General features: G+C 35.4%; 1 protein-coding gene across 1 annotated transcript in view; it reads right to left on the bottom strand.

Annotated features, from left to right (window-relative positions):
* dpr20 (defective proboscis extension response 20) overlaps positions 1–24,249 on the bottom strand; it is a 75,987-nt gene extending 51,738 nt beyond the window's left edge. Inside the window, exons 1-2 of the mRNA XM_014239815.3 lie at positions 23,188–24,249; positions 10,621–11,627 (exon numbers count right to left, since the gene is read on the bottom strand). Coding sequence (XP_014095290.3) covers positions 10,621–11,419 — 799 coding nt within the window. The 5' untranslated portion in view covers positions 11,420–11,627; positions 23,188–24,249. The remainder of the gene's footprint in view (positions 1–10,620; positions 11,628–23,187) is intronic.
* Between the last annotated feature and the right edge of the window lie 1,309 nt (positions 24,250–25,558).

The raw sequence follows: 25,558 nt of genomic DNA, 5'->3' as shown, positions 1-25,558 counted from the left end.
GCTGAGTGACATTTCGAACTTGGAATATCTATTGCCGACCGTTTCGAGTTTCAGTTGTGCGAAATGTGTTTTTATAGTTGGAATAACTGTCGAGATGCTCATTGTGTGGCTTTAGGGAGAGATTGCTAATATAAAGAACAAAAAAAAAAGCAGATATTATGCTCGTTTATATTGAAAAAAAATTATATTAAGCCTTTAAAAAGTCCAGTAAATTTGCGTAAGGCATTTTATAAAATTACATACCTATATATTAAATTTTTCTGCATTAAAAATCAATTTGATAAATTTCTCTACTTAAAAGACATTAAATTTTATTTATGATAGAGGCATTTTACTTTCGTTAAGTACCACCAATACATCTCAATATATGTATATACCTTTCGCAACAATTATTTTTACAATATTTACCATATGGTAACACAAATTTTACAGTTGGAAATGACAATTAAATGCAATTTTTATAATGTTAGTCAAAGAGATAGCGACCCTGTTCGTATATGGCGTCAATTATATTACAGAGACTTTCATCGCATAGATAATTACACTCAAATGCCGTAAGTGGCAGAAGAAGAAGCTAACAGCAAAATATTTCTTTCCAACAAAGAAAACAACGGAATAATGTGAAATTGTTTGCAGATGTTATTTGGAAACCACTAAACACCATAAACTAGATTTTTTATATCATAAATATCAAAAAATACCCTAAATACCCTGCTAATTGAGTAATAAGCATCACGCATCACTTAATGTGATTGATTTCAACTATAGCTAGTAAGATGTAAAGTTGAAGAAGACAATGTTGATGTCCATCTTCCTGACAAGTTCAACGATTAGCCACCAAAAAAAATTTTAGAGATAGGCTAACGTAGCTGAGGACAAGGACCCACCTAGACTTTTAATTATTCAATTCAATTGATTCTGTTTTACAATTTTTTAGACTTAAAATTTTTTAGACAGTTTACTTAATCAAATTACTCTTTTTACAAAGAAGCAATATTATTTTAATTTCCGTGATACTAATTAATACTTTTTCATTAGAAATACTACCTATTCTCATATAAATGTAAAATATTAAATTTTGCTCAATTAATATGCTACATTCTTAAGAATCAAGCTGTCAAGTGAACATTTTTTTTATACAAAATAAAAACAAATGTTGTTTCAACTAAAAAAGAAAAGTTAAACTAACTTAATTAATTACAATTTAAATTTAAAAAAATCAGTACTTAAATAAAATCAAAAAAAGGTAAGCATAGAATATATGAAAAAAAGTATTTCAGTTCTACTTAATAGCATAAATTTAGTTTTTGCATAAAGTGCAGCTATAATTATTTATATATATATTATGTTGATCATTGACGAATAGCTAATTGCCAGAAATATTAAAATTGGATTAAATGTGCAATTATTACTCTCTACGTTTCTATTTTGTTAACATTAAGGTTTTTTCTCTGCGTAAAAAAAGCAATTATTAAATTATTATTAATATAAGTTGGCCTATAAAGAGCAAATATATCAATTAAAATTAATTGCCTCGCATACATTATAAAATGACCTACTTTTTTGCACTCGCATCTGCTAATACTTCACTCAATTGGCTTCGCAATATAATTTAGCACATAATTCTATGCGGCTCAAATAAATGTGACTAAATTAACGATATTGGTTGATTAAAATCAATACAAACACATTTAGTGAGCGCGTGATGCTTGTGTTTAGTTCATGCTTGAAATGCAACCCTGTGCCGAATCCAAAAATTCAATCAATGCAAACAGTATTTGCAATGTGCTGCCAAATATGTACATTTTCAGCCAAAACAAATTATTTGGAAATCCAACAAAGCGCTAAACAAACAACAAAGCAATTAGCGACAACTATAAAAAGCACCAAACAACAACAACATACAAACGATGCAGCGATGCAAACATAATTAACATACAAATAATGGCGAATACAGTCAATTTTCAATAAACAATGGAGATATTATGCACGTAACAAATTATTTTAATTTACTGTTGTGATTGTCTCGCTGCTTTTTTGTTGTTTTTTTCGCCCCATAGTAACATGCACCAATGTTGTTTGACAACCAACGAGCACGCACTGACATTCGCATAGCTTAAGTACACAATTTAACTGCGTTTTTTTCTATTATTGCAACTTTTTTCTGGTTTTGCGGTTGCCGAACATGTGTGCACCTGCGGCCGCCACTGCGTATACGCAACACATGCTCTGAGGCGATGACGAAGGCGAAGGTGACGGCGGCGGCGGCAGCAGCTGTGCGTTATGGCTCAGACGCGGCGTGGGGCTGAGAAGCAGCGGCAATAATAATGATTGCACATAATGAATGCATGAAATATTTATGAGCGCACTTTAAAGCCGAAGCAGAGAGGTAAAGGCAAATATGAAATTCGCATAATAACTCAAGTGCTGCACAAACACACGAGCGCTGCCGCTTGAATGATGGGCCTACACGTATTTTGCGTTGAAAGACGGCACACACAAACAGACACGCATAATGCAAATAAATGGTAGGCGTTTGTTCGAAATGAATGGAAATGCGAAATTTCACAAGAAACAAAAACAAAAGCGGCAAAAGTGGCCTAGACAACACACTTGACGGTGCCGTTTTTTGTTGTTGCTGTTTTAGTGGATCTGTATTCTTTACTAAAATTGCAGTCACGGCAGCAAATCAAAGCCAAACACGATAAAGCCCAGCAAGATAAGTGTCTGTGTACACGTTTTTGATTTACCGCCGCATTTATGGTGAATAGTGGGCATAGGGGGTGCGTTGGCAACCAGCAATGAAAAATCACCACAATTTTTAGAATTCGCATAAATTATAGGCTGTTTGGTCGTGCGTTAATTTTTGTTTTAGGTTTGCCGCTGTTTTGTGCGTTTTTTCTCCGTTATTTGCAATGTGCATTTGTTTTTGGTTGACAGTGGTAGTATGCTATGGTTGGTACACCACACTTTAAAATTCAACAAAAATAATGATTGGTTGGGTTGGTTGACTGAATAGATTAAAAGCAGTTAATTTTAGAAAATTATTGAAATGGTAAGATAGATGAGTCGAACTAAATATATATCACTTTAGTTGAAATACAATACTTTTGCGAAATTTCATATACTCTGTAATTGGTTTTTCATAACCAAATCGGACGGGCAGACGGGCAGACATAGCTAAATTGACTCAACTCGATGTCTTTGACGCTTCCTCCTGAGTGGTACAAACTTCCTGGCAAAATTAATATACCCTATTTAGCGTATAAAATAATAGGTAATGGAAAAATTGTTTGAGTTTTTGGAGATATGCAATATGAAAGTGAAAAATTATGTAACAACATTCAATTCTTTGCATCTACACATACAAAAAAAAACATTAATATATAATATATAAATATATAAATTCATTACTGTTTAGTACTAAGCACACAGTTTTTTCCATAGTGCCCTACATGGTTCTACCAGTAGTGTCCTCATATTATAAATGTCGACCTGATTTATAAATAAAAAATGAGTGATTTCAGCTAATTAAAGCAACCTTCAGAGCCATATATGCCACGTAATATATTTATATATATGAAAATGTGTATATACAAGTATAGATATGTGTACGCTTCTCCACAAATTTACTTATCAGCTTACCTACATATGTGACCCGCTAATGTTTAATGTGAATGAGTTCTAAAAGCAGCATTAGTCATGGCAAAGGCTTAGCATGTGCCTCAGCTGTGTCCGTGAGAGTAAGTTTTGAATTTGAAAATAAATTGCTGCATATTAATTGAACTGTGTTATTGTAATGAATTCAATTTGTAAGGTGACGCTGCAAATACTACCTCACTTTTTTGCAGCACTTCAGCGCCATTACTAAGAGTCATAGAAGACAAATGTGAATGTGATTTGTGAGCGCAATCATTTATGAAGTAGCATACTGTGTTATTGACTCGTTTTTTTTAATTTTTTTCTCTCCTTTTTTATTGAATCTTTCCTTTAGAAATTTACAATAATATATTCAAATCTTAAGACTAGTTTTAAGAATTAGAGTTATGTAGCACCAGCATGCCAACTTTTATGTATTAAAATCTCACAATAATCTTATTTTTCTATATTCACCTTGGCCTTCGACTAAAAGCAGGTCCTTACCAGTTTTCGATGGCGTATTTTTTAATTTCTTCATGAATTGTTGGAATGGTGCGATCTCTATAGATAATTTCGTACCGAATATACCATGGAGCACAGACAATTTGTCGTAAAAGCCTAGACTGTCTTCTTTGCAATTTCTGGACATTAGACGCACAAGTACTGCTCCAAAGCTGAATTCCGTAGATCCATATTGGCTTTATAATGCACTTGTATAGAAGAACCTTGTATTCAAGATCTAGTGTTGAATTAGAACCAATAATCTAGCGCTTTTGAGCGGATTTCAGCTTAATGGCCGCTAATTCGGCCTCGGTATGACGGGACCATGTTAGACGTCGGTCTAGCTATTAGTTAAATAGCTTCTAAGAAGTTTGTGTGTGTTCTCAGGAAGCAGTCTAATTATTTTGCTGATCAGCCTGGAATATGTCAATAAAGAAAGCTGAATAATACTGCTTCTTTTCAAAAGCCGATCTAATGATAGTTACGATTCTGTGTACCTGTTCAATAGTACCGTGATTATCTCGAAATCCAAACTTATGTTCAGGGATTATTTGTCGCTTATGAAGGAAGGGAGCTAAACTTTGGAGAAGAATTTTTTCGAACACTTTTGATAAAATTGGTAGCAAGCAGTAGGTCTATATGATGTAATTTGACTAGCGTCTTTTCCCGGGTTGAGAATCATAACAATTGTAGAAATCTTCCAAGATGGTAGGAAAGTAACCAATTCTAAGCATTGCGTTAAAAATGAATAGTAAAATTCTTAAAGCACAAGTGGGTAAATTGATTATCATTAAGCCTGTAATCTGGCCCTGCCGACTTTTTCACGTCAAGGCTCTTAAAAGCGGCCTGTACGTAAGAAAGCCGAAATTTGATAGGTGCGTTAACAATATTACTTATGTTTGGTGGGCTGATATGAGCGTTTGTGTCGTGTGGTGATTGACTGATTGAAGTCACTTTAGTTTTGTTCAAATAAGATATATAACCCAAAATTATAGGAAAATGTGCATGAGCATGCGTTTCTTTGGACTTTCTCGCTCTTTAATACTCTAAACAGAAAACACCATTAAATATCGCGATGTAGTAATATGTATCTGAAACAAAACTATCTGTCTATATGGTCTTTGTGTCCGGTCCCGTGTCCCATCAGTGACAATGCTCAACGACTTTGAACATACTTCTCTGTGTCTTAAAGTAAAAATTATTTGAAACTGCTCGAAAAAATATATTGTAAACCAAATATACAAGGAAATATATTAGTATTTAATCTACGGTATGCCGGTTGTATTGTGGAAACCGATTTACGCTATAGAATATAGTAAAGTTTCAAGTTTTCAAATTAATAATTTTAGAGTACTTCAATATCGACTAATACAGAGCATCTAAAACAGCTTAAAAATCCAAAGATTAGCTAATTTCATCAAATCATACCGATTATAGATTTGATAAGTTTTTCGAGTTCCACACGTCCTGAAAAGTCAGAAGAACAAATGGAAAAAAATCATAGCACTCCGATGTTTATTTTCCTACCATTAACCGAAAAGTAATTAGTTTGCTTATAATAAGCCTGAGATGTTGTTGTAAAAATAAAGCTTGTTAAATACCTAGTATGTAATCGGGACACGTGACATTGAGTGAATATATTTTTGATGCAATGTTATTTACACGAGCATACAAATCTTTATGTCTGTCTATCGCAAATTCGTTGCGGGAGTAGGATATCTAAAACAAATGCAGAGGCGACAATGAATAACAATCAAAGAAAGTTGCAATCATCACTCACAACCGCACACATTCCACAAAAATAAAAATGAAATGAAATACAAATAAAGAAATAAACAACAACAAGCACGAAGATGATGCGGAGATTTGCCATTAGCGGGGATGAAGCACTCGAAGTCAAATGAGAGCCAACAGTAGAACAATTCACACGCTTTACAGACGAAGCACCAAATCGTCGGCATTAATAATGATAAGGGCGCAGAAACAAATAAAATAGGTAGGCGCACAAACAGCTGCCCGAGATGGCTGACAGAATAAAGCCTGAAGATGGACAGTCATATAAACAAATAAATGTCAGATGGACGGACAGATAGACGAGACGACCGGCTGATGGGGAAACAATGAATAAACATGTGTGCGGAAGCGGCAAAAATACAAGGCAAGAGGCAATGGGTGTGATGGACACAGCAAGCGCAAACGCATGTCGGCTAAGTGGCCATATGAATAAATGAAGCGATGCTCGCCGGAAAATTTCGAGCAATCGTCGCGCGGAAGCGGATTATACCGACGCTGCACACAATGCCTACATGTGTATGTGTGTGTGTGTCTGTCAGCAGCTGCGGCATATGACAACGACAAAGTGATAAGTGTGTTGGGGTGACGGTGGGACGGTGCCAGTGCCGGAGGCGCAAGACAGTGCGAAGCGGAAGTTGGGCGGAAAACTTTTGGAGTATTTCAATGTCGACGAGGCAAGAGGTAATCGGGGCTGCAGGGCACACATTTGTTCGTTTTCGTGCGCTTGATTTCGTTCGAAATTGGACGAATGCAAGAATACTAACAGTACTCTAGTAGCAACCCAATAGGAAATCAGACACTGATGCGTTGTTCCTTTCGGTGGCTTTTGTTCAAATATACCATATATACATATAATATATATATATATATTTTTTTTTTAATTTTTAATAATAATTATTTAATAAATTTAAAGTTATAGTTATTAGTTTTATCATAGTGTTGCCATACTTTTGATATTTTGCCATAAAAAATATTATTTTATTTTTCTGGTAATTTTTTTTTCGTCTTGCAGCTCGTCTTAAAACATTTTCATTATATATAGTTTTCTTTTCTTACTTGCAAATACATACATATTTTATTTATTACCTATTTTCCCGCTGGGTATCTTGTGATCCATGTACATCTATAGGTGTGCGTCACATTTGTGAACGCCGCACAGCATTTAGTAGCTCGTGAATATAGCAGTATGTAGGAACATATGTATGTGTCTGCAGGCATTAATAATGCTTACAGGCGCCGCATAGCATTTAAACTTTTCGTCATTGTGCCGCAGCTTTGGGCGCACAACTTTTTATGATCTTATTCACGCTCTTTTGCGGCCTTCAAAGTTTCTGCGCGTGGATAAAAAAGTTTTACGTTTGTCTAAAACCTGAACAAGCATGTTAAATTTCGTGAAGTAAGACTTTATAGCACAATTGGGTACTCAATCCATGGTGAATTATATCGATTGATTTGAAATATAATTTTAAAAAAAATTTTGAGACATTCTAGGGATAGCAAAATCTTATATTCTTATAGATATCTCTACGTGTTCAATATAGCATCTGATTAAATTGGCAAGGCCTAATTTAATTTTCCAAATACTTGTTATAAGCTTAAATTGGGATGGACTTCAGTGCATTCAGCTAATTTTGGTTTTAGCGGTTTCGGCTAATTTTTGGAGCGCTTTGACTTGTTTGATGAATTTAGGGTCCTCAGTTCGGGTCAAATTTGATTACTTAGTATGCTGGTACTATCTTTTGATAAAGATTTTCAGGAAATTTTTTAAAGTTTTTTATTTGAATTTATTTCAAGGATAGTACTACAAGTAGTATTTTAAAGTATATCTCAAATTATCTTTTAATCCAAAGTTGGTCTTAAATCCAAATTCGGAATTGAAAATTTTGCTAGTCACATTATTATTTTTACACCAAGGCCCTTCATGTAGTCAGAGTTTGTTTAAATAATTTTTTAAAATAAGCTTTTACTCCCTAAAAAATATTTTACACTCAATATTTTGCTCTTTCCTCCCTTCTTAAAATTTTACCCGGCTTTTCGTTCACTTTGGACACACTCTAATGCGTGTTACCTTACCATTGAATAAATTTTGGTTAATTGCGAATAACACTCGGTTATATAATCCTAAATTTACTGTTTGTATATATGTAAGTGTAAAATATTTTACGTCCGTAAAGACGTCGAAGCTTCCTGCTTCTGTGTGAACGTTCAAACGCTGACACATTTCCTGTTTTCAAATAATGTCAACAACCTCTTCCTTTAACAATTTCACACCCCTTTAAACTCAAATAAGAAAGTTGAAGCTGTATAGAAACAACAACAACTAACAAACACATACATCATCATACCACATCACTCACCGCCCACCAATCAATTCAATTTCAACAAAAGTTAATTGAAAACTGTTAAATGTTTGTTTTTTCCACTTGCGATTTAGCAGGAAAAAGTTTTGCCTCGAACTCTTACACGAGTACTCGTCGGCTTACATGCTCGCACATAAAATTCCGAATATTTGTTCAACGGCAATAAGTAAATCACCTAAAGCATGCTAACTTTGGCAAAAACTTTTACAAGTAAGTTGCAACCACAGGATTCTTCAGCCTCAGCTGAATAAGTAAGTAAATGAAGAAGCCGCCGTTGCGATGCGGGGTCTGCTCTTAATTGAATCAAAAGGAATTGGTCAAGACTGAATTAAGAGTTAACTTCATAAATATGTAATTGCACGTAAGCTTTTAATTGAATGTATGTAGTGTGTATGTGTGTTCGGGTAAAGCATATCGGTCAATCGCATTACTCGGAGAGTTGAACTCAACTTTACTCATACGCTAGCAGCTTTCAGTTTTTTGTTTACCTACATTTTGATTGGAATTGATGAAAAATTTAAACTCAACTCAGTTTTACCTCACATGTTCAGGCCCCAGCATAGATTAACTAAATGATGTTTAATAAGCCTTTGAGAGTGAGCGATCGGCATAAATAAAATATTCCAACCAGCACTCATCCTTGAAGCAGGTGTGCACTGCAGAGAATTCTCTCCCTGATAATAGTTCTGTTGTGAAATGAAAAAGGTCGATTGTGTTTTTTCATATTTCGACAGATTGTAATTTATTTAAATCGATATCTCAAATGGTTTTTGAGTTACAAGCTTCTAAAGATCAGTTTACCTTTATCCGGTTTTTCTTAATACTACATTTTTCAAATTTGCTTGATTGATTACTCGGGGGCAAATGATCCGACCACTATTTTCTTCTGCAGATTCTGTATATAGTTCCATACAATGACCTAGCAGTTTTGTTCAGTTCTGGTCGAAAGTCGTATTTTGGCAGACCAAAATCGGCAAAAATCTTGTGTAAAGTTGGTATTTTTTCAAACGCCGCCATTTTATCAATTTGCCTTTTCGACCATAGGTCATTGAGCGGATAATATATTCTAGAAATAATATTTTTAGGTTTCGAAAACACTACAGCGGTGGAGATCTTTTTGTTTAGCATCGTTGGAGATTCCCTCGATTGACTCGAAAATTATTTAATTTTTTTCTTTTTCTTTGTTTTCTTCAAAATGTTTACTACGTATTTAAAAAAAAAGTACAAATATACTTTTAAAATATACCCTTAAACATTTTTTAATTCCCAAATGTGTTTAGACTGCCCCTTAAGCCTTATTGCAAACTAAGGCAAGAAGTTCTGCAACTGACCCAAAGTCAACAGAATCTTTCTTCGACAAAGGTTTATTCATGATGACAGTTACAAGGGATCTCTTGGAGAACCCATGAGAAATCGATCGTTATAATTCTATTGGGTATATTACTTCAAAAATTATCAAGAACAAACTAGTTATCAAGAACAAACTAGTTTTACTGACGAATATATATGAGATCTTAAATACTCGTTAGGGCATTTTTCATTTATATTTTTATATATATAAAAACGGCCATGCACTCCAGCTGAACAATTGATATTACTCGAATATTTCTATCTATTTGTGGAAACAAGAAAAACTTATTTGTCAAACTTAACCCAAACGTTTCGAAATTATAAATAGAAAAGTTTTAGATGCATATAAAATTCCGCGTATGTCATATTTTCGAAGCGCTTTATTTTCAGTGTCAGTATCATTATCGTTTTAATATTCCCTCACCTTTTCATTTCAAAATATCTTTAGGTAAAAGGAGAGCTATAATCGACAACCTACAGTTTTCCGGTACTCAATTATCACTAATTGGCAACTGAAGCACAAGATTGCTGCTTGGAATATTCCAAATTTTAATTAAAGACCCGGCATCTCGGAAATATGCTCACATTTTGCTTATGAAATTTTATATATGCCACCATTTTAAAAACAATTTTGTTTTTATCATCATTTCGTGCAATTATGGATGTTATTCACAAAGCTAAATTAGATAATTTTAAAAAATGGCATTCAACTAAAGAATTACAGGCCAAACGGATATAAGTAGATAGCGCTAACAAAGCATGCAAGGTCTAAGGACGCACGTGTTAGTTAGGGCCTCTACTCAAACGCAAGCAAATGTCTGGCATCGGTCCATCCGCACTTTCTCTTTAAGTTCAACATAATATATGGGAGTGATTGGTGGCCGCCGGCTGACGGCATAGCTAAAGAGAGCAACAACAACAACGAAAAACTCGACAAATATCAAAAGAAAATTGTGTTTAACAAGCAGCTACTCACCGTTGGCGCTGTCACTATTGACAGGCGGAAGCTGTGCGTAAACACCGTTATGTTGCGTGTCCTTTGAAACCCGATGCAGCGCGTGCAGGGCCCAGGAGGAGGCTCGCACTGGATAAATTCGCATGTCCGTAGGCTCAACACCCACACCAGTTGCAACGCTAACACTTATCATCGGAGCGGTAGCAGTGACACGAGCAGTGGCTTCGTTAGCCGTTAATGCGGTCGTTGTTATGGGTTGCATATACGCCGCGTCGCCGTCAGCAGCGCTTATGGGCGCCCTTTTGTGTTGATAATTTTTTGTAATTATTGGTGTAGCGTAGTGCATGTCATGCGTGTCTAATGATGATGATGATGATGATGGCACCGACGAGGATAATGACGATGGTGGCGAGGATATTGTCGAGGATGCTGTTTGAGGGGAGAATCTAGCAGGAGATACAGTTGTGGTCATTAATTCCATTTTGTCGTGTCGGAATACTAATTCTAGCGAAGGTTCACCACCTATGGTTTGTGTGCGTTGTTGGAGTGTGTGCGGCGCTAGCTTATGCATTTTCTCTTGTTGTTGTTGTTGTTGGAAGTGGTGCAGGTAATGTAATTCTAGATGTTGCTGTTGTTGTTGAAGCTGCTGCTGTTTACTCAATTGTTGGTGTTGTACACGTTCCACACTCATGCCCTTGGTTTCACACTGTTGCATGCCACTAAATGGCCAACCCATTATGCTGAATACCACCAATATTTGCAGAGTCTCGGTGAGGAGCGTGTCTAGGACATTCGCGTTGCGTCGCAATGGAAATCGCATTTTTTGGGCTTATTAGCGTGCATTTAAGAGGTGGTGGTTACACGGAAATTTATTAAGGATTTTCCAGTGGCAAGCATTTTCAACAGCCCCCGGTCTTTACGCTTGCACTAATTACACTGCGTTGTTGTATTTATTTTGGTATTCATTGCGACTTCATGCAGCTGTGAAAACACTTCTTCACCTCACATCTTTGAAAGTATGTAGGAGCCTGAGATGAGAAATATGTTAATAAATAATCTACTGAGGATAGAAGTACTATATAATAATAATGGTTAGCAATATAAAAAAGAACAAGAAAAAACGTTAACTTCGGCTGCACTGAAACTTTAATACTCTTAACAGGTGCATTTCTTATAGCATAAAAGGGTATAAAAAGATCTTTAACTTGATTTTGATTGTTCAGTTTGTATAGCAGCTAGATGCTATAATTGCGCGATATCTGGTATAAATGAGCAGCTTCTAGGGGAGAAAAGACCGTGTGGAAAATTTCAGATCCATTACATATCTAAAAAACTGAGGGATTACTTCGCGTATTTGCAGAAAGACGTACTTACATGGCTTTGAAAGGCTGGACTGAATTTTGGTATGATATATGAACTGCAAAAAGATGTGATTTTGGTTAACAACGCAATGAGGCTGCTGATGGTGATATGATAACAAGAGCTCTTCTGTGTAGAAATCAAATAAAAAACGCCGGCCGTGATAAAACCAAAAGTTATGTCGGGGCAAGACGCAATTCAAAGTGGGAAAAACTCGTTTAAAACCATTCTGCAAACGGAAGCAGAGGCAGATGAGTTCTAAACGTTAAGGCAGGTATTCAGTTTGGCCTTAATAAGTTGCCATGATTTTAGTACGATCTCATTGAAACTTTTAATAACAAGTCAAATACATTCAAAATCCTTAAATAAAGATGATAGAATGAAACATAACAACCCAGATAAGATTAGGTTTACTTAAAGGCTGATTCCCGATGGGCATGTGGCTCTGAAATTTCCTAACGATGGAGTAAATCTGTTTCTATAGACAGAAGAACCTGAGCGCTTTTTCTGGCTGACTAAAGAATTGAGAATCAATTTACTAAAACATTAGCTTCGCAAAGTGAGGCTGTTGAGAAGAAAGTGCTGAGACAATTGTACCTTTGTTTATTCCCGCCTACTTCAAAAATAGGCATCTGCTTAAACTTTTAACCTCGCATAACGCATAATGTTGAGCACAAAGAAGAGCATTCTAAACTTAATATAAATATACCATAACTAAGATTTCCTAGAGTGGAGGATTATATCCCGATTTCTTCGAGAACGCTATGTATTTCTATTTCTTAGTTAGTTGTTCTCTAACGATAGAGATTAGAGCAAGAGAAATAGTATTTATTATTATTTAAGAATACACTACTCGTTCAATATCACAAAAATTCATAAAAGATCTGTTTTAAAGATCTCTCTGAGGTTTTAATTTAACTATGTAACACTGAAATGAATCTCAGTATTTTCGGACAACTTTTACAGCATTTTTTTTCGCTTTATAACCATTACATGCTCATACTAATTCCATTGAAGTTTCCCCGTTTTTTGTGGTGTTTTGGTTTAAATTTGTAATATCCCGTTGCTGCCGCCACAAAAACGCTGCAGTCGCATTGACCCATTAACAAGAAAACAAGCAAACTCATGCTAGCAACATGTACTCGCTAGCTACAAAAAAATGCAATACAGATACTTACTCATACACACACACAAATGTTAGTCGAAAATGTGCACCATGGCGTGTACGCGCTTTTTAATAATGCTACAGCTTTCACTCTATACGGGTCTGTTTTTATACTCTTGCAACATGTTGCTACAGAGTATAATAGTTTTGTTCGCCCAACGAGTGTGTGTATCACCTAAAGCTAATCGGGATAGATTTAGTGGTATATATATTTAAATGATCTTGATGACAAGACGAGTTGAAATCCAGTTGACTGTCTATAGACAAATATGGATACCTTGAGGAAATTTGGTACATACATTTCATGGCGGAAACGTACCATTTACACGAACACAAAGCGCCATGAAATGAAAACTTTTGAAGTGCCATAACTAAAGCGCAAATTACGATAAAAAAGATCGCAGTAGCCAGGGACATCTGTGGGTTAACAATGGCTAATTTAAATATTTTCTAAAACGCTTCAGATATATCAACCTAACTTGTTGAGAAGAAGTGATTTTATCACCTCTTTAAATTCTGAGAAAATGAGTAAAATCGGATATTAACCACGCCCACTCCCTGTATAACGGTTATGTTGAAAAGTACTATAACTCACTAAATAAATGAGCCACAAGTATTAAATTTCCCAACCAGTGGGGTTTTTTAGGATCTGGTGTGGACATTGGACAAGGGGCGTGGCACCGCCCACCTTTAGGTGAAATCCTATATCGCAGGAACTACTCAACCGATTTCAACCAAATTTGGGTTGTGAGGTTATCCAAACATTAGGCACTGTAGAAATGAGCGAATCGGATGATAACCACTCCTAATTCCCATATAACAACTTTTTAAATTCCTTTTGAATCTTTAACTTTACAGTATATAAATCGAACATCTATAAAATTATCAGAATAAAACTTTGTTTCTGTTGTTTCTCCACCTTTGTTCCTTGCAAGTTTCAAGAGTACGAAATGTTCAGTTACTCGAATTTATCCCTTCCTTACTTGTTGCATTTATTTTTGTGTGCATCGCATATCGTGGGTCACCTGCTCGGTTGTTGGATGGTAATAACTTTCACTTTCAGACCATAATTCACTGCGATGGGCTGGCATGCATGAGCCAGCAAAGGCAAAGGGCACCGAGCACACACCGCCATATATGTGCATATGCGCATGTGTGTATTATTGCGCCAGTAGATATACGCAGTTATCTACTGCTGGTAGCAGGTGATTGCGGGGCTGTACAGCTCGGCTGGGGTGCAGACTGATGCAACTGTAAGCGTTTTATGTCACCCTCGACGAAGCAGTCACCGCTGTTGCCACCGCCGCCACTGCCACTGCGTCTGCTGCGCACATTTTGCTTTTGCTTTGCCTTTTCTTTATTCCCCGCTACCGACTCACTCAGGTCGCAGGACGTGGAACACTTAAATTTATAGTCCACGTTTTATGCTTCCGCTTCCGTTGCCGGTATTGCACTCACCGACACTTACTCTCTCTGCGCGCTCACTGCGTCTGTGAAACTATTTCTGCTGCCGCAGCTAGTCAAGCTCGCCTAACGGCGTAACACGACATCCATTTGGTTGTTGCACGCGCAAGCCCAGCACTCAACCCACCAGCAACCGCGACCCCCAACACATATGTTCGATTCAACGTGCGCTGTAAACGCGTGTGTCTGCCGACATACACTTAATAGATTACAATGTCATATTTGTTACAACTGTTTGTGACACACGATTTGTTGTTTGAGCTCGTAAATACGTGTATCTCATGAATACGCACAAGACATGCCGCAAGACACACAGTGAAAAGCGAAAGGAAACAATGTGGCAAAGGGCACTCACGGTAACATAGCACCGCATTGATGCGATTTATTCAGACAAATAGCGCGTAATGATTTGCCTCGCTGGCAGTTGCATGTGTGTGTGTGTGTGTGTGCGTTGCGGCTAACTACTTGGCTCTGTTGTTATGTACGTGGTTTGTTGTTGCTGCATACCGTTGTGCTCGTATTCAATTTCAAACTGTCAAAATGGTTTTTGCTTCGCGTTTGCTCAAAGTTGCTCCGCTATTTTTATTTTTGGGGCAGGATTATAGTTATTTAGCTAACTTCTATTATTTTCGTCCTTACAAAAATCAAATGCCTAACATTCGTCTTAGCCTAAATAAGTGAGCATATATACATATGTATACACACATAGCATTAGCTGCTTTTGTATTTATTTTCCTGTATTTACTTTATATCGCCAAGGTAACGCAAAATAAATAAGCCAGAAACATATTTGAGGTCGTGAACTTTTAAAGCACGTCAATCTAAATGAAATTAAAGAATTGATAATTGCCTTAATAAATATATGTAAATGTAAAATTGTAATGTTTTTATTGAATTAAAATATTTATTACAAACTATTCTACAAAATTATTTTGGGTAGTGAAATTCTATACTTTCAAATATTTTATAGGAATTGACGCCTTTATAGCAATTATATTTTTTTAACTGTCCCTAACTGTAGGCAACATTATTTTTAATATTTGATATATCTCATTTACAAGCTACAAAAACCGCCAATTTTAATTGAACATCATCTGTTTCGAAATAACGAATGCTTAATTAACATTGGCACGAGTTGAGCCTATATGTAGGCAACATTTTTTGCAGTTGATCACTCTTTTTACATGGTGCATTCAAAATAGTGGCCCAGTTGTAGTCATTTTTTGCTTAAAGCTTGTACGGAAAAAAAATGTTTTTGTGTATAACTTTATGTTTATGCTATAGAAGAAAAAATTAGCTATCGTAGAAATAAACTGAATTTATAGTATAACAGAGAAAATCTTCATGTAGTAGTCATGAGAAAGCGATGTAATAAAATAATTCCATGAAAGAGTACTATGTTCTCCTGCACTACATCTATATTAAAAATTAGGTTTACTCGTGCGGTTTTTGTTTCAAAATTTTAACGTTTATTTAAGAAACAAGTACCAAGTATTGCCCATCTGACTCTCTAACATTTTCCAATAAAACTGCGCCAACCAAGAATGAACCGTATTCCAGTGATGCCGTTCTCTATTGACCGAAACAAATAGTAGTCAAAAAATGAAAACTCTAATTTTGATCAAGTAATGCTTTCAGTTCTTCATCTTCAAGCTTTTTTGGCCGCGCAGGACGTTGTTCTTCTTCCAAGCCAAAATCACCACATTTAACTCGTACACACCACTTTTGACACGTTCATCATAAACTTCCACCAAAATACCATGACTTTTGCTTGAGGGTTTCTTCATATTAAAGTAAGGAAGAAGAACTCCCCGGAAAGTTCGACATATTTGAGTGAAAAAATAATTATTGTTGTTTATTTGTTGAATGACATATATTGGAAAAGTTGTATAATGACAGCAACTTTCCAACGCATGTTCAGAACAGTGGAAGAATGGAATAATATTCAAATTACGCCATCTCTTGGCAAACCGAACGAGTTTAGTATGATCTAATAGAGGAATCAATGCAATAATGTAATTAATATAACGACAATAAAAAGTGCTCACGTTTTATTCCAATGAGCAATTATTTACTACTGGAACTCATAAATATATTGATTTTTAGTTATTGTTTACAACAGAACAGAATTAATTTGATTGACGCGATTACTTAAGTGCGAAAATCAACTCACACAATCAATTATGAGTATAACCAGTGCTTCCACAACCAGAACACTCAGCATTTTTTTAATTTTCTATCTCCTAACGCAAATTTCTAAAACCAATTTGTATGTATATATGTGTTAATATTTGTACACAACTATTTTACGACTTAAGTGCATAATAATTTTCTCTTTGTTATGTGACGATTTTATTTTACAGCCAAATGGCAATCGTCTAACTCCTTTCGCTCCAGCAACAATCCTCACAAAAGATTGTCATTCTCAATTTTGTAATCTTTATTTTTGCTTTGTCACTTTATTTTTGTTTTGCAGCCAAAAACAACAAACCATTTTAGATGAAATATTCGAAAATTAGTTTGTTTACTCGCTTGTTCATTGGCAGCTCATTAAAATTCTTTGCATATTTTTAGGCGCGCGCACACGCAGCCCATCATGTTGCTTTACACACGCCTGACTGCAAGCTACCAGCAAGTACAACAGTTTGTAGTGGCACGGCGGCACAATAACACCAACTATGACTAAAAGCACCGTCAATATGTTCATTCGTTCGTGGATATGTATGTGTCTGTGTGTACAGTTATACTGAAATACCAACGCGATGTGCTGGGCGAAATGTAATTTCTATGTTGTCGTTGCCCTTTCTTCCCCGCTGCCAATTGCCCGGTGTGCTGTTTGTAACATTGTTTTTGCCTTTGTTTTTAACACGTCTTGGCAGCTAAGTTAATTTTCGCCTTAACCGTCAAACGGTGTGTTTGTAGGTATATGCCCACTTGAATGTATTTGTGTATGTGTGCTAATATTTGAGCTGCTGCTAACACACTTTAAAGCAAACAACTAAATTTGTACACACTTCACTGACTACTGACATTTACGTGCTGCTGTGAGGATGAACTCGGAGGCTGAGCGATTTTTATACCCACCACCCGACTGCAGAGGATGTGGAAGATTGTGATTACTGTATTTAATAAATAACCTAGAATGTCGTATGTAAGTTTTTTCGTACCAGCTGCAATAAAATTTTTTTTACCGACCACAAAGATATATTCAGAATTCAGTAGGATTCATCTTTGAGTTGTCGTAACATTTTTGAGAGGTTTGAAAGATTCTCTACCATGCTCGAATAAAGCCGTTTGTAGCAGTTTTGAATTGCTAGTAGTTAAATATTCAATACTTACTCCTCAAAAGGAATTTTCGAAATTCGAATTATTCTAAGCTTTAGCCGTATTCAAGTAATGGAGCAACTCGGCCTTTTTAGTCGGAACAAATCAAATAATAGGAGACCGGAGAAATTTGAAAGTGTTTTTTTTTCAAACACATTTTTTCAAAAAGTTTATAAAAAATTCTCAAGTGCCATTTGTACTGATTGTGAATTTATTAAGGAAAGAATTTAGGCCGTAGAATTCGTTATTTCAAATGTTGGCTTTTGATGCAAAAATGGAGCGTTAAAATAATAACATAATTCAAAACTGTGATTTAATTCAAGGCAAGCAATATGAAAACCATCATTTTTCCTACAAGATTCAGAATAGAAACCATTATCGCCGTTAGATACCAAATCTAGTGGACTATCCATTTTATTACAGGCATCGAAAAGTTTATTTATTTGGATCTACCGATAGATCTATATATCAAAAAATACCACTACTTGGGTCCGAATTATTAGTTGTCAGTTGGTATACACATTAGTAATGGAAATGAAAGTAAAAAAAAACTACTGAGCATTAAATTTAATGTAGTGTAATAGTTGTTAAAGCAATCGCCCACATACTCGTACTTTCTTTTATACACTACCATCAACCTAGTGGATGGCAAATAAAAAACTTTTACCTAAAAAAAGACACCATCACGAAATTTTCAAGTGGAGTAACGTAGTAGAACTCCTAAACAAGTCAAGAGCTTTGATGCAACAACAGAAACTCCCGTGACTTTCATCTTTCTACTAGGATGCAAGATTATAATTATGATCTCCGAAATCTCGATACCAGTATTGAAGCTACCCTACATTGCTCTTAGCTCCAAAGATGAGTTGCAAGAATATCCTAACTTTTAACCATTATATATTTTAAAATTTACTTTAAGCAAAAAATGCCTTGGGTAAAAAAAATGCTTGTTTCTTTTAGATACAAGATAAGACTTCATTATTAGTCTCTTTTTTGCTTTGCTGTGGACTTTTTTCTTTTCTAAGGATTACATGTTTAAGGCCGTATTTTTATTATCATTTAATTTTCGCATTTCTTTATTTCTTTTGGCGCTCAATCGCAAACGCCGACATTCAGACATTTAGTCATTGCACTCGATTTGTACAATCAATCATTCGAATTTACCGCAAACATGTGTTATGCCTACATATTTGAGTTTAGTCCGACAAACACACTCGCAAGCACACCCAAAATATGTGTGCACACACACACTAACATGGCTAAAATGCGCATTGTTAGCATTCATGTCATTGCTGGAGAGCTTATAGCCGATTTTTTCAACATAGTTTCGATATGATAGATCTATTGTTGTTGTTATTGATATTACTGTTGTGGCTGTTCTTGCTGTGTGCGATGTGCTTGGCATATATTGTACGAAAATTTCGCTCTGGCTTTATTTGCAGTATATCAAGCGCAGCACTGTGCGCTTGTTTGCCAAAAGTAGCCTTTTAGTATGGCTGTCCTGCTATTAGGTGAATATCAGACAAAAAGTTTGAAAAAAAGTTTGCCAGCCTTCGGCGTTTTGGCCATTTTCACCCAGTTCTGTCGGACTCTAACTTGATTTTGCTCTTGATTTTCCGCTCACCGAGGCGTACACCAAGTTCACATGTATTTAACATCATCGATTCCAATATACTTGCTGTTCTTGTTATTGTACTTACAACTACAGTTATTTGGGAATATAAAAAAAATTTTATAGTTTACATTTCGGCAGCACATTTCCGAATGTGTAAGTCCATGGTCCCCAGCGCTCATCTACTTGTCGGCATATTCCAACAAATACATATATGTGTGTTTAAGCGTAAATTTGGGTCATTTTGCTAGCGCAGAAACGATTGTCATGGGAACGATTTTAAATTGATCCCGTAGACTGCTCTGCAAGTCTACTTTTAGGCGCGCCAACTTGGCTAGTCAAACTTTCGACTGAACTTGCGGCACTTCAAATCTTGTATATAAATTTAAATGTCGCTTTTACCATATATTATTCGATTTTCATTTTTATTTCAAAATGTGTCACTCCAACATATATGTGCATGTGTGCGTAATTTTATTACATTTGATTTCTCTTACTTCTCCAAAAAGTTGCCTCGCATTCGCAGTGCCTCATAGCGCAAGACGCCCACACCCACTCACATACACAGCAATGTATATCATACACGTAGCCCCTAACACCTCGCATACAACCCTTTACTACTCCAAGCGCTGAGTGGCCTACTCGTTCGTAGGAGTGTTCTTGCAACGTTGACTTGAAGTCAGCAACTTCTTCAGCAGCATCTGCCGCCCTCTTCACTTGCAGTCACAACTCAATTCAGTACACTTCACGACGCGTAGCTTTCACATTTTTTGGCACTCAAGTCAACCTGCTAGATAGCGAGATAGCTAGATGGCTACATGGCTCGGAATGCGCCTAGAAGCGCGCTACATTACATTTGGCACTTTGTTCATTTTTATTCACTCCTTTCATGTTGCTCGTTGTTATTTCTACTTTTTGCCATTGTTTTTTGTTTTTGTTTTTGTTCATGTATTTGTTATTGTTGTGCTTGAAAATTGTATCTTGTATTTTAAAGGGCTTGTTGTTGCGGCAGTAGCAGCACTTAACACACATTTTCGCACTCAACATTCAACAACATTACGGCGGCTCAGCAGTCAGGCAGTCAACCAGTCGGTTTGTGAGTCTGTGAGGCAGTCAGTTGGTGCGTCACTGAGTCAGCTTTGTGTCTGTTGGTCCGTCTGTGGGGCGCTGTTTGCCCCATTGGTGGGTGCGTCCTCTTGTCGCTTGGTTGCCAGCTTCGATTGCCAGTGTGGCATAAAATTTTCCACGCACTTCATGGTCATACAGTTTTTAATATTCGTTTGTTCTCTGCAACTTTACAGCGTTGCAAGGTTTTTTTTATTTTGCACTTTTTCGATTTTGGTTTTTGGTCAGTTTTGGTTGGTTTCGGTTTTGTAAGTATTTAATTTCGACTCCAGTAGTTTACCGTTTTTGCATTTTAAATTTTCGTTTTTATTTTTGCGTTTTTTAACGACATGTTGTGGGATTACGCTTCACACTGCGCTGCATACGAGCGCACTGGGTCAATGCGTGTGGGATTTGTGCATTGTGTGCGTGCATTGCCACGCGTGTCACATTGCACAAAGTCAAAATATGAATATTCAGGCGAATGTACTTTGATTTTGGTTCGTTGAAGTGGCATTTTATTTCAAAAACATACTTTGCATTTTTACGTAAGAAGTTTTATGCGTTGAATTTGGTATTTGAAATTATATTGTAAGTGTGATTTTGAAATAGTTTGCTCTTTTAATTTTGTATTTTTCAAAATATTTTATATATTTATTTCAAACACTTTTTAAATTTTTACAGAATTTAATTTAAAAAGGGCTGACTCTAAGCCTTACTCGGATATATAATAGTACTTTTAAAATAAATTTGGAAACAAATTTATGTTTGAAAAATTTTTGTGAAAATTGTAATGGTTACTATATTTTAAGCTTCTTTAGCAGATAAAATAAATATATAATGAATATGGGAAACAAATTTTTATAAAGTAAAGAAACAAATTTTAGTATTATTTTATACAATGTTCAAATTATTTTAGAAAAATTGTGTTGGAAACATGCTATTATATAAGAAAGAAAATTCATAAATATATATCTTTATCTACTTTATATCGTAATTTAAATGGTCTGACTCTAAAGTAGTGTCGAAGTATCGAATCTAACATCGAGTCTCTAATTAGATGGTCAAAAGAACACAAATTGTCACTTTTAACTTAAGTGGACTTAAGCAACTTAGATACTACTTCAATAACTTTAAGCCAAAGAGCTTCAACGTAAAATCATAGAGCTTACCTATTAGCTAATGGATTTTTTATAGATAATTTTTATGTGAAAATATGCAGTTGAATAATCGTAGACTGATGGCAGACTAGCTTGAATAAATTCCAGCCGACAGGGCTGGGGCCATATGTCAGCGCGCGAAATATTAAAATCCCAGGCCTCAATCGTGTTTTGTTTGTGAGGTTATATGAATGCTTAATCTGATGAGGTTTTTTTCGATTTGCAAACGTTGTTCCGAAGTAAGTCTGTTCATTATAAAATGGCAAACCCAAGTATGTATAAATCAAGCAGTCAGAAAGACCTACATCTAAAAAAATATTACTCTACTGAAAACCATTCGTCACATGTAACACCCGTTATTATTTATGTGTCCATGCAAAATATTAACCGTTCAGCATAGACTATACTTTCCTTTTCAAGGTCTTAATTGTTCCATCATTTATGTATCGAGTTATTTTGAAAGCAGAGCAGAAGTTGACCAAAAAACACTTACACACAAGAAAAAATATGTTTTCTGAATATTATATCGAGAAATCAGAATGTTTACACATTTAGAAAAGAGTATATTGTTTAAAAAGCTTAGAGAAGCATAAGTTGTCTTCATATAAAATTTCTGTAACGTTAACCAAATTCTCATTCACTCTACAATGATTAAAGCTAAAGGTAATAAATTAACATCAAAATTTTATAAAAAGGCCTGTCTGTTATATATATTCACATAAAAGTGTACCCAAATGAATGCTCACCTTCCAATCGTACTACCTTATTTTTGTTACATACACAAAACTCACACAACTGTAAAAATACCTTTGATAGAATTGTGAAACTGAACTTAGAAGTTCATAGCATTAGAATTGAATATCTCAATGAAGATTTAATTATGAGTACTATGTGCCTATGGGGTCTTAATAAAATAAATTGCCGTTCTTGTAAAAACATTCACGTCTTACTGCTCACTAAATTTAATTCCGCTTTGGTTCCCACAGTACAAATATTTATAAGAAAGACTTCTCATTTATGTCATCCTGAAATGAGTAAATGCTATCAGTAGTACTTGCATGCAGCGTGTTTTCTAAACGAGAATTTGCCTTAATTTACAAGGTATGATTGCACAAACAAAAAAAAATAACAAGTTTTAAAGCAAAATATATTTTTAAAGTTTTTTCATAGTCGTTGTATTTCTTTGAATAATTGCCTAATGTATTAATTTAGAATCAAACAAAAATAACACGCTTTTTTACGTTACTGTAAATAAAATGGAATCCTAAAAGTATGCAATATTTATTTATTCTGCGTTATTTCATTTACATGTAGAGTAAACAAGTGAAATAATGTTGATTTAAAAATATATTATTTATAATGTCAATGTTTACGGTCATATGTAGTAGTGGTTCCTTTACCTTCAACCCAAAACTCTCTGTGTCTTTTTATTTTGCATTGTGCGTGTGGTTCACTTTTCGCACTAATGTAAATATTAGCATTAATAAAAAACTAATAGCTGGAATTCACAAAACATTGTTTTTATTTGTCAATTTATTATTATTGTGTATTTGCTTTTATTTATTTTAAATTATTTTAATATTTTTTAATGATTTCATATTTGCACGGTACTTAAAATATATGTTCTCCAAACGTATTAATTATTAAAAAAAAGATATATATATCAGCAAGCTTTTTTGTGCATTTGAGATAATTTTCCTGGATTGTGTTAGTCACATTTCTTTCGCAATCGCGAATTCAGTTAAACAATCATATTTTCCACTACATATTTTGATATTTTCACCATATTTATATTTACTAGCAATTAATTCTGTTTAATCTTCAGCGCATCGCTGTCAATTACCAGCTTTTGAAATAAATCCACATTAACAATCGCATATCAAATGCATAATGCCATTCATTTCATTCTTATCCCTTCTCAACTTCTCAGTGCTTCGCTCAAACAAATTGCAATTATTACAACTTTTGTTCAGTTTGACACTTTGGACTTTTCGCCTCAGGCTTTGCTTTGCCGTCAAAGGCGGTATTGATGCCATCGGATAAATCACTCATAGCACTCATTGCTTCATTCTGCGCCTACTTATTATTATTTTTATTATAAGCCATCGTTCGGCATTCAACACAAAATTCGTATGAATTGTTAATCCGTTATGTTTACACGAGCGTCGCGCTGCTGTTTCACACAATTACACAGTTATGTACATTCACGGTACGGTTGCGGTATGCGCGTCAACACGCCGTTAGTTGTCCTTTATGACTATTTCAAAAATATCTTGGCGCTGATTTTGCCTTTTCAAAAATCCTTTCGCGTTCGTTGTGCTTTGGCACTGGTCCACACATCGTCCCGTATTGTTGGCTCGCCTCGTGCGTTCGTCGTCCTTTCGTCTTATCGGTTTGGTTAGTGGTTCTTTCGTTCGCAGCGTGTTGATTGTCGCTTGTAGGTTAGTTGCTGGCACGACGTACTCTGCACAAAGCTTTCAATCACATGTTCTTTTGCAGATATGCTCTTTGTGTTTGCCTCAGTCTCATCTGTGGTGTGTGTGGGCGTAACTTTACGGATGGGCTGAATCACCTCCGATAATACCATTTCCACCAGCTAGTTCGAGCTGTTCTTCATGAAAAGGGGCACTTTTCCACAAGTGGTGGTGAAAAGTTTTAGCTTCACTTAAAACACCACACAGGGAAGTGTGGTGGTTTCATATTCAACACATCTCTGTTGCGTGTTCACCATAACAACCCTTTGTAGTTTTCGTTAAATATTCGTTCTAGTTGTGCGAAGCGGGGAAAGCATTCAACGTATAGACATTTTACATTTGGCATAAGAGGAGAAACAACAAATAATTGAGAAATTATATCATGCGTTAATTTACTGAAACTGGTTCTTCCTTCAATGTTGATTATAACTCGGTGACTCTGGGTGAAAGATACTTCTGAAGTCAAAACGAAATTAGAAGAACGCAAAGTTAAAGTTATACAAATCCACTGGAAGTCTAAAGTGAATTTAATACCAAATCGGGCGCACGGTTTTGTGTAAATTTTACTAAATTCCCATAAATATATAACTAGGAAACTGGGTAAGGAATTATAATAAGTTAGCATACATTATTGACCCTCGTCTTCATTCTTAAAATCGAGTATCAGTCTTGATGACTATATTCTTTATCGTCTAGCTTAATTATAGCTTAGTAAAATGCTGATACCCGTTATTTAATATATAACTTGTTTCAGTACTCTGAAATTATTACATTTTAAAACTTTGAAAAGCTCTTATAAAGAAGTTTCGATTATGGTTAAAAAACGAAGACGAAGACAGTTACAGTACTTATCTGAAAATGGTTTAGAACCATGGTAGTGGAATAGGGTGCTCAGTAATTGTATAATTAAGAATAAGCAAGAAAGGACATAAAATAAAGGTCATATTTTCTCCATATCCGCAGCAAGATAAATATAGAAAGTTATAACAGTTTGTTTAAGGGTGGGAAATTCGCGAGGACTAGTCGAATAGGTATAAAATGGAACAAATATCCCTAGAGATGTCGCTGTAAGTACTAAAACTATAATGCAAAAACTTTTAATAGTAGAAACGTAAAGCTTTAGTGCAATTCAAAAGTTTCAAAAAGGTTTAAAAACGCAAACAAAGCTTTCGACACCAAAAATCGTCGAAGCTCTAAAGCTCGTCAAAAACTCACTTAACATTCGCGCCCTCATTCTCGTCATTGAAGACATGCTCTGATAACAGCAACAGCATCCCAATGTGTCGAGAGCACCGCG

This window comes from Bactrocera oleae, chromosome 6 (assembly GCF_042242935.1).
Source record: "Bactrocera oleae isolate idBacOlea1 chromosome 6, idBacOlea1, whole genome shotgun sequence".
Lineage (NCBI taxonomy): Eukaryota > Metazoa > Arthropoda > Insecta > Diptera > Tephritidae > Bactrocera > Bactrocera oleae.
This window is presented reverse-complemented; position numbering and strand designations above follow the sequence as displayed.